General features: G+C 36.3%; 1 protein-coding gene across 4 annotated transcripts in view; it reads right to left on the bottom strand.

The window, feature by feature from the left end:
* The window catches only part of PSME4 (proteasome activator subunit 4), a 77,322-nt gene that overhangs the window by 16,769 nt on the left and 48,546 nt on the right, over positions 1 to 12,007 (bottom strand). For all 4 annotated transcript variants that reach the window (XM_080587494.1, XM_080587493.1, XM_080587491.1 and 1 more), the window contains 11 exons: positions 6,741 to 6,796; positions 5,560 to 5,616; positions 5,238 to 5,293; positions 5,057 to 5,155; positions 4,472 to 4,534; positions 4,218 to 4,313; positions 3,218 to 3,349; positions 2,005 to 2,214; positions 1,183 to 1,319; positions 785 to 838; positions 66 to 195 (listed from right to left, as the gene is read on the bottom strand). In XM_080587494.1, coding sequence (XP_080443620.1) covers positions 66 to 195; positions 785 to 838; positions 1,183 to 1,319; positions 2,005 to 2,214; positions 3,218 to 3,349; positions 4,218 to 4,313; positions 4,472 to 4,534; positions 5,057 to 5,155; positions 5,238 to 5,293; positions 5,560 to 5,616; positions 6,741 to 6,796 — 1,090 coding nt within the window. The remainder of the gene's footprint in view (positions 1 to 65; positions 196 to 784; positions 839 to 1,182; positions 1,320 to 2,004; positions 2,215 to 3,217; positions 3,350 to 4,217; positions 4,314 to 4,471; positions 4,535 to 5,056; positions 5,156 to 5,237; positions 5,294 to 5,559; positions 5,617 to 6,740; positions 6,797 to 12,007) is intronic.

The raw sequence follows: 12,007 nt of genomic DNA, 5'->3' as shown, positions 1-12,007 counted from the left end.
TGAGTAACAAACATCTAAAACCCATTAAGTTGCAAAACAAAAGGATGTAGTTATGTTGTTTTTACCTTACGAACTACAATTGCATCATGGTTGAGACACTGCACAAAAAATCTTACGGCACGGACAGGCAGTATCCTATCATCCCTCAGGAGCAGAGACAGAAAACCAATACTTATGTGCTCGAACTTCCAGGGACTAAAAAATAAAACAGACGATACATAACAGAGTTTTACATGCACAGACATGATTATACAGATTACAATTATGTAAATATATATTCAGACTGTCATAAGCAATGTTCTGACATCACTATAGTCAATGAGCATAACTGGCATTTTAGGAAGCCTCCAAAATGCTGTGGAATCAAGCAAGTGGAATCAAACTTACACCCAGTTGAACTGCCAAGACCTAACCAGCACCATTTATGTAATTATTAACTTATAATGATATTCTTTTTAATTTTTTTAAACACAAATATACTTGGAATTGAAAGCTATTTGATGTCAGTATTATGCATGTGCAAATGCACAAGGATCTCCAGCAATCCAATTCTTGCAGGAACTTTCACAAAAACTTTCCAAGCTAGCCACAATACACCTTACGCAAGATTCCTACCGACAAATTGCTTTTGTACAAACTACCATCAGGGTGAGAAAATATTATTCAATTCTGGTCATGCAACCTGCACTTTTTGATGCAATTGGTATTTATTCATGTAGCCACCTCCAACCCCCCCCCCCCCCCCATTAAAAAACAAAAATGCTTCATGCACTGGGACACTTACAGATTTCTTTGTTCCACACAGTCCAACAGCATGTTGACCAAATTTTCATAGTTTCTGGGTATTTAAAAAAAATACAATCATCAACTAGATGCTGCTGAAAGAACCACGTAAAAGTAGAACAACAGTTCATCAGCAAAAGGTGGCTGAATGCAATGCAGCAAACAGCACCAACTGGTAGGACAGGGAAGGAAGAGAAGGAAGGAAGGAAATATGGGTGTAGAGGAGAGTGGCTGACAAGTCAGGACCGCAACACCACAGGACCAATGCACCACAACAATTCTTGGACATTGTCAATTTGTCTAGTTTAAGATTTAGTTTAGCAATTTTGGATTATTATGTTTAATGCACAGTAAGCATTTGAGGCAGTGGAAACTGGTGCTAAGGGAGGTTTAACTTACCGCAAGGCCTCAGCATTTTTTTCTTTCTGTCGCTGAATTCCTAACTGAATTTCCTCTGAGCAAAGGGCTGTGAAATTTGAACTTGGATGTTCTGATCTTTGCAGCATAACAGCTATCTCAATGCATTTGTCCGGAACCTATTGACAAAAAATGCAGAGATTGGAGTGAGCAGCAACTGAGAAATTTTATGTATGTTTGTTTGCTTCTGCTTTGAAATAAGGAGGGTTCTGAATCATTTGAAGAGTGCATAATTTCCTGTCCACACATGCAAGTCCTTGGAGTAGGGAAGACTGCTTTTACGCTCGCACATCAGAATTGTTTCTCTAAATATGTGTTTTATTCTATTTTAAAACAAAAGACAAACTATAATATCTCATTAAAGCATTTTTATAAATTGTTTCTAAAGATGTTTATTAATTGGCACTCATTCTTAAATATAAGTATAACATTTATCACGCTAATTAGGCATGACACAGTTGTGCAAAGAGTACTGTGGGACAACAGCTGCAAATACTGATAATGTTAATTTGACCACATAGCTCTACCAACACACACCTTCACACCTGATTAGCAAGAAGCATGCTACTTAACACTAGAAGACAAGTTCCTTTCCACAAGGAAGATGAACAGAAAATTACAAATTCCAACAATATTACAGGAAGCTATTATTATTTCAGTGTTGAAAGCAAGGCCTGCATTCTTCTGTAACAGAAATCAGAATGGGATCAGCATTGGAACCCTAACTCAAACAACATAAATGAGTTTCGAACACTGATGCAATCAGATGCACCCACCATTAACTCCGAGCCATCTGACACTTACCGCAAAATCCAATCCAATTGTTTCATACTGCCTATGGATTTTTTCTGCTAGGTCATCAAAGAGTCGAACTATGGATGGTTTTTCCAGGGACATAGCTTGGCTAAGCCCAGAAGAAACAATCGCTGGCCACGTCTGTGCAATGCAGTCCCAATCATGAAGATTTGCCAAACATACTCCACTGTGATTTCCAAGAAGACAGTATAAGGCACCCTATAAAATGAAAAATGTAGTTTTTAAAAAGGGTAACATGCACTGTTCATATGATATATACATAAGCGTGCACCCACACAGAAGAGATTCATCTTCAGTGTTCCCAAATAATTAAAATATACTGTATACAGCTATGCAGCAGTATTGCCGAAGAGTTTTGAAGATTTTTCGTACAATCCTTTTTATGCTAAAGAACTGTTTTGTTTTAAACAAATTAGAAATCCTGCCAATTAATTTATCCACAAAATGGATGACTTTTGAATTACATTTTGGAATGAACTACTCAATGATTAAGTATCACACCTGTTTTTGCTGTGAACTTATGTTCCAAAACCAAACCTGCGTTTGGTTGTCAAAAATGTCAGGGCTGCAGGTAAATCACGAGGCTGATGACCAGGCCCAGACCTGAAGTTATGCCATGGAACAAGATGCGGATAACTACCAGACATGATACAATCAACTCCTGAACATGACAGGGAGGACAAGGAAGGGAGCATGATGCTTTCTTGGCCAGAAAGGGAACACATGGATGTATAGATTGCCTCCTGATTGATCAGCATCATTTCCAGGCCTGACAACATCAACAATTACCTACTGCTTAACAATAAAACCCATCTGATTTTACTAAAACATTTTTAGGTCATCAGCATTATGTCCAGTTCAAGTTACTCATTTATACTGTTACAGCTGACTGAACTGCTTAATGAGTCTTACTGCTTTGGACTATAGCTTCTCAACTTCTCTCAACTTCCATGAAAAAGAGGTGTTAACATACACTTCTGTAATACCTGAACAGGCAGTGAAATGAGGAACATACATAAACACAAAGTTTCTCTTGACAACTCATTTCATCCAAAATATTCCTCGTATTAGTCATGCATAAACTATATGCCATGAAAATCTAAGAGTCATGCTGATAAACAAGCAAACCGTGCTTCGATCATTAAAAATTCTTCTGTAAATACACTTTCAAAGACATGAACCAAAGTTAATGTGACAATACTTTAAATTGCTGTTGAGTGACATCTTGCCGGTCTGGACGCAAGAACTCCAAAACCAAGGGAATGATATCTCTGCAACAGAAATTGTATGTTCCCAGAGCTGTGAAGAATGCTTGCTGAGCTTTACTTCTGACCTGTGGGAAGACTGACATTACTAGGAAATCTTCTGAACCAAAAATATATACAATACAAAAGAAATGGGTAAAAATGGTATTGCTTAACTTATGCACAGAGTTTATGCAATTAATTTGTGTGTAGAAACACATTTGTAGAAGGTTTTAAATAATATGCTTCCCCTCATCCTTAGTCACCGCTGCTTCTAAAAACATACTTCTTCTCATTTCTAACATTTATTTGAGAATAGCCACAAGGTTAAAGAAAGTTCTTTGTATTGCCAAAACCTGTCACTGCATTTTTAAGATCGTTTTAAAAGCAAACAACAAACAGCATAACAGATGCAGCTGACAGAACTCTAAAGAGCCTTTAAACATTGTGGATGGAGCTGAATTTATATAACCATGGCATTCCCATGGGGCTAAGATTTCACAGTGTAACCACCAGGCACACTTGTTTTGTGTATTTTTAGGAAGTAGATATGGTGGCACCCTAATTCTTAAAATTAGATTTAGCATCCCATACAGTGTCATTAATCATATTGGGAATATCACACCTAAAAACCTCAACCTGATATATTTTTAATCGTAATCATTTGTTGAATTACTGTTTTAGAAATTTGGAAATAAAGTCCAAAAAAAAGTAGCCTCAACTGGCAGTCTGCCCACCCATTTAAATTATTTATTTGACAAAGGGGCTATATTTGAAGTTAAAGGTTAAAGGTATGTCTAAATTGGCAACTAATGGAAATGAAATAATTAAGTATTTTCATGTTTCACGTTGCCATGGAAATAAACTGAAAAATAAAGGTCCTGAAAATGGAACTTGAAACACTTAAAAAAAATCCCAGCACCAAATATTTCAGCTTAAAAAGGGGTTGTTCCTTACCTGACCATATGAACTTGTGGACAAACACAACAGATCTCTGATCATCTCCTGGTGAGAGGTTTTATATTCACAGCCTTCCATTGTTAGCGTTCTCAACTAAATTGCATTAAAAACAAATAAAGGACAGATTTTATTTTTGCACTTTAAAAACGTAAAAGAAACACTAGTGCAGAATTACTGCACTTTTTACTAAATGACAATACAACAAGCTTTTCTAGCGAAGTAGTTGGTGAAGACTTAAGTGAAAGTATTACCTCATGCTGCAACATAACTCTGTCTATCAGCAAAGCTCTGATATGCTGCTTCTTTCCTTGAAGCTGTAAGCAAATACATAACTGGGTTTAGATTTCAATATCCATATCAGCAATCTGTACTGATTGCATTCTCCCCAGATACTCTCTCTCTTCTAGAAACAGGCAAATTTGATGTAGAAATTTGAACAAACCCTTGATTATTCTTTTCCCAAGGTAAAGTTTTTTTATTTACTTATTTTAATTTGCCTATTACTCTGGAAATAAGTTCCCTTCATGAGCAAAAGAAAGCTCTGGTCACAAAAATGACTCAGTAAACAAGAACCAGAACAGATCACCATATCAAGAGTTTCAGATTTTGGTTCAAGGATGCTAACTGGGGGGTTACTACAATTTAAAACTGCTAATCATAAGGTTTCCAAATAAAGGTACAGAAGCACTGCAAAAAAATATTCTTATCAAGAAATTAGATGACAAAATCATGAAAACCAATTAGTACTGTAAAGAAAATACGAAAAAAAGTCATCCTGAGCATTAGGAACTATTTCCCCACATACACACATTTCTTTACAAAGACAAATTACTGACCCTGTTCTCCATTGATTTTTTCACTAAATTAAAGCTTTTCCATCGTGAATCAAACTCATGCTTGTGAGATCCTTGGAACTGTAAAACATCACTTATAATCTGTGGAAATAAAAAGATGACAGAATTATCTTGAAAAACATAAGCTATGTCATATGTTAGGTACTACTAATTATAAACATACCTTTATTATTAGAAATAAAGACTTGGTATCATCTTCTGAATTATCAAGTATATAGCCTACAATGGGAAGAAAAATTATATATTATCAGATTGGAAACCAGCTTTAAAAATGCTGAATGAACAGTTTTCATAGAATTATAGATTCATTTAGGTTGGAAAAGATCTCTAAGATCACCAAGTCCAACAGTTAACCTTCCACTTTACAGAAATAAAAAAAATTAAATTTTTTTAAAGTAAATCAAACAAGTTTCTCATCTCTACAGTTATACTTAAAGGACAAACATGCAGTACTTTGTACATAGAGAAGGAATGGTTATACTTACGCAGCAATTTCCTTGTAACCCTTGCAATTGTTTCTCGATAATTCTCTCTCGATAAATCTGTACAAAGTTAAACATATTCTTTATTAGAAAAGCAAAAAGCAATATAAAAATAAGTAAACCAGTAGAAAGCCAGAGCAGACTATTCAGAAGCTGTGGTACAGCCTATAAGACCTTCTTTCTCTGCCTTGATAGCTGGTTTCATTTCTAAACACAGAATAAGGCAGAGTATTAACCATATGAAAATTTCTGAGTGAACACTAAGTAGGGTAAAAGAGAAAGCCAACAGAATATAGATTTTACATTTCAAGTGATTCAGCCAGTAAAATAATAGGGATTTATTCCCTTTCAATGAATGGAGGAACAGACATTCTCAATATAAAAAAAAAGACAAAAATAAAACCCAGGCTAAATGATGCAAGCAAATTCCTCAGAAAGTTTTAAATAGTGTCAAATTGCTATAAAGGATCACTCAATTAAAGCACATTCTCTGTTACGTGTTATATGGCTGCAGACTCCCTAATTGCAAATCAACTGATCTGATTTTAAAAGCGTAAAAGCACCTAAAAACACTCAATCATCTGACAAGCAGTTACTGTGTGCCTCAGCTCATTTTTTAAACTTCCCTTCTTTACTTGGTAGTTGGTGAAGAATACGCATGATGAAGCCTGAGGACAGACTACAAAACATAAACTACTTCATCTCCAAAACTTTGTATTTTTAGGACTCTCAAGAATTAGACTTAACTAATCCTCTGTCACTAAAACATGCCTATTAAGTGTTGTACATAGGCCATATGAGTTGACTGACCCTTTGGTCTTCAAGTACTCAGTTTCCACTTCTGCCCTTCCAGTACGTTTGAAGACTGTCTGATGCTTTCTTCTGCTACACCAACTACTAGTAACTATCTTAATAGGAACATTCCTTTTGTGAACAACCCAAGAAAACTCCAATTTTGTAGTACTTCTGTTTCATATCTGTATCTTTACCATAGCTGAAGATGGAAATGGCGTATGCACAAAAATTTCTGCGTTGGCCCAAAAAAAAAACCCTTTAGTGTAAAGAGAATAATCAAAATTACGCTCTCAGTAAGAACATATAGTTTTCACTGTTGTGTGTTGCAAAACAAAAAAGAATCAAAACAACTCTTATAACCTCTCTGAACAAAATCTGGTTCTACTTACCGTATTCAACACCAGTGTACAGCTTTGTCTCTTCCAAAGACACCAGACTTGGTACCCTGCATGAAAACAAATCAGGTATTACTACACAGTAGGAAAAAATCACCGACTATGTGAACTTTACTGATGTTTAATTCGTTTTAACAATTTAATAATTTAACAATTTAATTTAATAATTCATGCTGGTAGCACTAAAGAGGTTTGGGTTTCCTAACAGTACACTTGTTCTCTAACATTTATTGACTAACCCTACTTACATGTCAAACCTTGTCAGAGACGAGTACACACCGTAAGGATACCTAGAACCCAGAACCTTGATTTCTCACTTAACACAATTTCACCAGTTTGGTTAAATAGCCAGAGATTTTTCCTCACTGTCAAACCTATGAACACACTCATCAAAACAAGCATAGCTGCTAGCTGTCTCTGGCTAGGAAATACAGATGAATTTGGTGGCTGAATGGTAAAGGGTTAAAGCAGAATCCTTTCCTGACAAGTTAAATTGAAGCTTTTCTGACTTTGGTCCCTTCTTTATAAAGTTTAAAAAAAAAGCACCCATTATCTACAGGACTGATACTTACTGTTATATGAAGTTCATTATTAATAACCATGCCAAAATAAAGTGATGTTTTTTCCAGGATTTGGGTCAAACTTATTAGTTTAAAAAAGTTAAATCAATTTTGAGGTCTTCTCAATTTGCTTTATATGTAACCATTCATAAAATACAGATTCAGACATCATATACTAATGAATTTAAAAGACATATCCTGCACTCCTTTTTTTTTTTTTTTTTTTTGAAGTGCCTTCTCTCCCCCCAAAACATTACTGCAGGCAAATTTAAACTCTCAATGAAAAAATATCCCAGCGTGCTTTGGAAAGAAAGTCAGGAACAAGAAGTAGTGTACAGTTGTAATAAACAAATAGTATCAGCAAGAAGTCTCTAGAAAAATAAATTTCCATGTAAAATTGCATCAACAGAGTAAACAGAAAGCTAATTGAAGTAATGTGAATCTACTCCTATCACAGATGCTAAGTAACACATGAAAAAACAACTGACTCTACATCTGAGCACACCCTACCAGACACTAATATAAGCTCTCAGATTTCAGGCAACTGCAAACTTCTGTCAGAACTCAAAAAAAAAAAAAGGTCATTTCTTCTGTAAAAATCAACACATTAAAGCATGATTGCTACAATTACCATGCCGATTAGATAAAGGGATGCAAATCTAAATGTCTTGCAACCAAAAATTAGTTAAACAAACTGACTTCTCAGACCTCATAACAGTCATATCTACAGCAAAAGTCAAATGAAATGTCTTTTTCTTAATTGATTTGGGCATAAAGAGCTGAAGTCGTCATTTGAACTATTTAGAATTTGCAAAATGTCCAACATGAAACCAGTACTTTGGCCCCAAATAAATATTTATAAAGCTTTTGTGGTCTCACAAACTTGCTTTTTTAGAAAAACCTACATGATTGACTTAGAAAAATGTTTGTTAGGAATTTCCCTGAGATCAGATCTTTCAAGTTAGGAAAGATAAAGAAAAGGGAGAATTCTGAAATTAATGTGGGGAGGGAGAGAACCTTCCCACCCCAAATACTACTACTTTAAAAAAAAAGAAATACAACAGATAAATTCAACAATCCCAGGCAGTTATACATTAAACAACTATTTTTGTATAGTATGCTGGATATGTTGATAGGTAAAGGAGCTCATAGCAGCATTTTTCTCTAAGCACTTAAATGTATTTTTACCCTTAAACAGTTTTTCCTGATATAAATGCACAAACTAAGTTCATGTACAGCTTTACTATCCCCTAGGCAGCAAGGAAAATTCAAGTGTAATTGACCAGTTTTCCCTCAGGTGGTCTATAGAGATTACAAATTGTTGTGCTTTCTTCCCAGTCCCAGCAAAACGCACCCAGGTGTTCTTTGCCAGCTAGCCAAGTTCTGAACCAAATCTCTAATATTTAAAACAAAGGAAGAACAACACTCCAAGATCTCTCTACCCTTCAGGTTCCTGAACAGACCAAGAACAAGCCAACACAGCCTCCTGTAACCACCAGCTAGCCTGGGGCTGTCCTTACACTCACCATAACATCGCTCCCCAGGCAGAATCACGTATTTCAGCAGGGCTACTAATAGGATGAAAACACTATGCTCAAGATGCAGCTAAGTTTTCTGGCTGGCCCACAAGTAAGATCCATGCTACCAGTACTCTGCATTTTAAGTGTCAGCCACTGAGCCAGAGAAAAACTTAGCTTAGGACATACAAAAGGAAGCAACATAAGATGTTTTTCATAACTGCAGTCAATACTGACAGAGAGATTTTCAATACTTCATGCAAGGTACAAATCATACTGTGCTTTGTTCTGCAGCAACAGCATCCAACACAAATTCCCAAGAAAACTTAGAAGCAGAGTACCCATAATTATTGCTAGAACAGAAATTCCAATTAAACAGAACTCCAAAGAATTCGTTCCCTTATTCACCACAGTGCAAAGCCAAATGCATCTTCATTTCAGAAAATTGCTGCCCCATGTTTTTTCAACTTCCAGACATTTCACAGAGCACTTTATTCAAGTCTTTGTGGGCATATTCCTCATTACATAAGTAGGACTTCAGTAATAAGATACAGCTTTTCAGAAACGAAAAAACTTTTAGCATTGCTCCGCTGAACCAATTGCAGAGCAAAATTTTTAATAGAAAAGAAAACCCCAAAACCAAAAAAAACAGCGCCACGTTCAAGATTAGATCAAGAGCTGCATCAACCTATTTTGACATCAGAGATCATAAGACAACAGCGGGAAGGTGAACAAGGAGAAAACAGGGTTACTCACCGTGGAGGAGTAACTGTCCCCTTTTCTGTGTGCAGCTCCCCCAGCAGAGCTGGGAAGTTTCCTGGAGATGCCAAGAAAGGTTAGCTAGCCCTGCCCCTCAGCATACGATGTCACATCCTCACACATTTAAAAGAAGTGGTCTTATCCTTGACCTGAACACCTTCAGTGAAAGGACATTTAACAAGCTCCTATCCACATCTGCAGCAAGAAAAGAGCACAATATAGCATCCTACCTAACCAAGCTGTATTTAAGAGGCGGGGAAAAACTGGAAGTCCTTTGAGTGACTCTGTTTTTACTTCCCTACACCAGCTGCTAAAGATTACTTTGGTCATAGCCAGGCTGCAAGGAAGAGAAATGAATGGGACCTCAGCTGAACATCAGTGAAAGATCTCCCAACCTCAGAAAACTCTGTATTCTTTGCATTTGGAAAATCTCTGCTTGCACACAATTAGAGTCATTCCAACAAAAGGCCACGGCCATGATTTACAATTACAGCGGTCCCTTACAGAAAAGGGCAGATAGCACACACAAGTTTTACGTATACCCCTACACCCCACGCAGCAGGGCAACCACCACACTGTGTTTCTGAAGGCATGGAAAAAAAATGAGTATTCATTTTTCTCCAGCTGTGACAGGCTAATTCACCACAGCTCTGAATGCCTTGTTCAGCCCCAAACAACCCTCATGCTATCCTAAAGGATTGCTCCTTGCATCCTCCCTTAACTCTTTTCTTCCTTTTGCCGTTTAGCTATGCATTTGTTTGTATTAAAAATAAGTAATTCCATTAACACATCTGAAATCAGTGTCGTATCTGCTTAAGATGAGGAGCGTTACATGGAATAAATCATATACATACACATTACTGATTCATGACTTTGTTTTCTATTAATCTCCCATATGCAGAACTTCTGAAGGGACTTCATTCATCCTCCAAAACAGATGAAGTTTAAAGGGAGATATATTCCTTGTTCCCTACAGGCTAAGAAATAAGAAGTCAGCACTAAGAGATAGTCATTACAGTTCCATTTCCTACTGAAAATTAACTGCCCTTTCCAGTCCTGACAAGTTTGGGTTATGTACTTTATTTGTGCAGGGATTGTGCACAAATTTGTTTTCTACTAAATTACCTATAATCTTCCTGAACACCTGCTCACATACAAAATGCTCAAAGTAACACTTAAAATAGTGGTATTCACAGTAACACATTTAAAATAGCGTGAGGTATTGTTTAAGTTAAACTACAGTGGGATTTTCAGAAGGATGTAAACGATTTAGGTAATTTATGTAAAAAAACACAGGAACTCTACTCCCAAACTTGGGCAAAAAAGGGGAGAAAACTACACACAGAATACACACAGGAAATACTTGGTCTCAGAAAAAGCTGGAGCATTGTGAAATCTAAACCATTTATGATCAGGTTCACTAAACACTGCTATCACTCTTTAAGCACTTCACAGCAGCTGTGGTCATGTGCATACTGACTGTACGTACACTTGCGGAGTGTATACTTTTGGGTACACAGAGTATATCCAAATCAAGTGTTGGTCATTCTAACAATGTGCTTTCAGTAACAAAAACAGTATTTTTCAGTTCAGAGACTAACAGCCATTGAAAGATTAAAAAAGAAAAACTAATGAATTGGCGTGAAAACATTAAGCTAGACCAACAGGAGATTCCAGAAGGCTCAAGCCAATGTACACACTTGTAGATACACAGAAGTTTTGCAATCTTTACTCTAACCAACATTTCATTGAGCAATGTAAATGAAGAAAACAAAGCATTTCTAATGTGAAGAAAAAAAAACAAAAAGCTCTGTATGTTAACCATTCAAGAAACAAATCTATTTTCAACAAACACACACAAACCACTGAGATACAAAACAAAGGCTCTTCTTGACAAGGAGAAATATTAAAGAACGTTAACATTTTGAAATTATTGGATATTCTCAGTTGTTTGACATTAGGGAACACAGAACCTGTAAGCCTCCACAGAAATAGAACAAACGACTTTCCACAGAAAACTTTTCAAGATGAAAAGTTTCTAGAAACGGACAGTGCAACAGACAGACATTTTCATAAAAGAATGCTGATCAATTGTGATACACCATCTACAATCAAACAAAAAGAATCACATCTTAACAGTACAACTTCAGGAGAATGGAATTCTTTCCACATATTACTGGAGAGGTCTTATATTTGCAACAGCTGTTTCTTGTTGTAGAAGCAACCTCAAAAGAATTAAGCAGCTAAAAATCACCAGTAGCAAATACTTATAATGTTAGTGGAAAGCAGTTTTGTGTATTCACAGCTGCAATTTGCTTTTTCTTAAGCAGAAGGACTTGAAGCTGGATTCAGTCCTTCTACCAAAACAGCAATCAAGCTTCTATGCTCAGCCCTCTCAGGGACTACCACGTTTATGTAATACTGT

This window comes from Anser brachyrhynchus, assembly GCF_964034855.1.
Source record: "Anser brachyrhynchus genome assembly, chromosome: 3".
Taxonomy (NCBI): domain Eukaryota; kingdom Metazoa; phylum Chordata; class Aves; order Anseriformes; family Anatidae; genus Anser; species Anser brachyrhynchus.
This window is presented reverse-complemented; position numbering and strand designations above follow the sequence as displayed.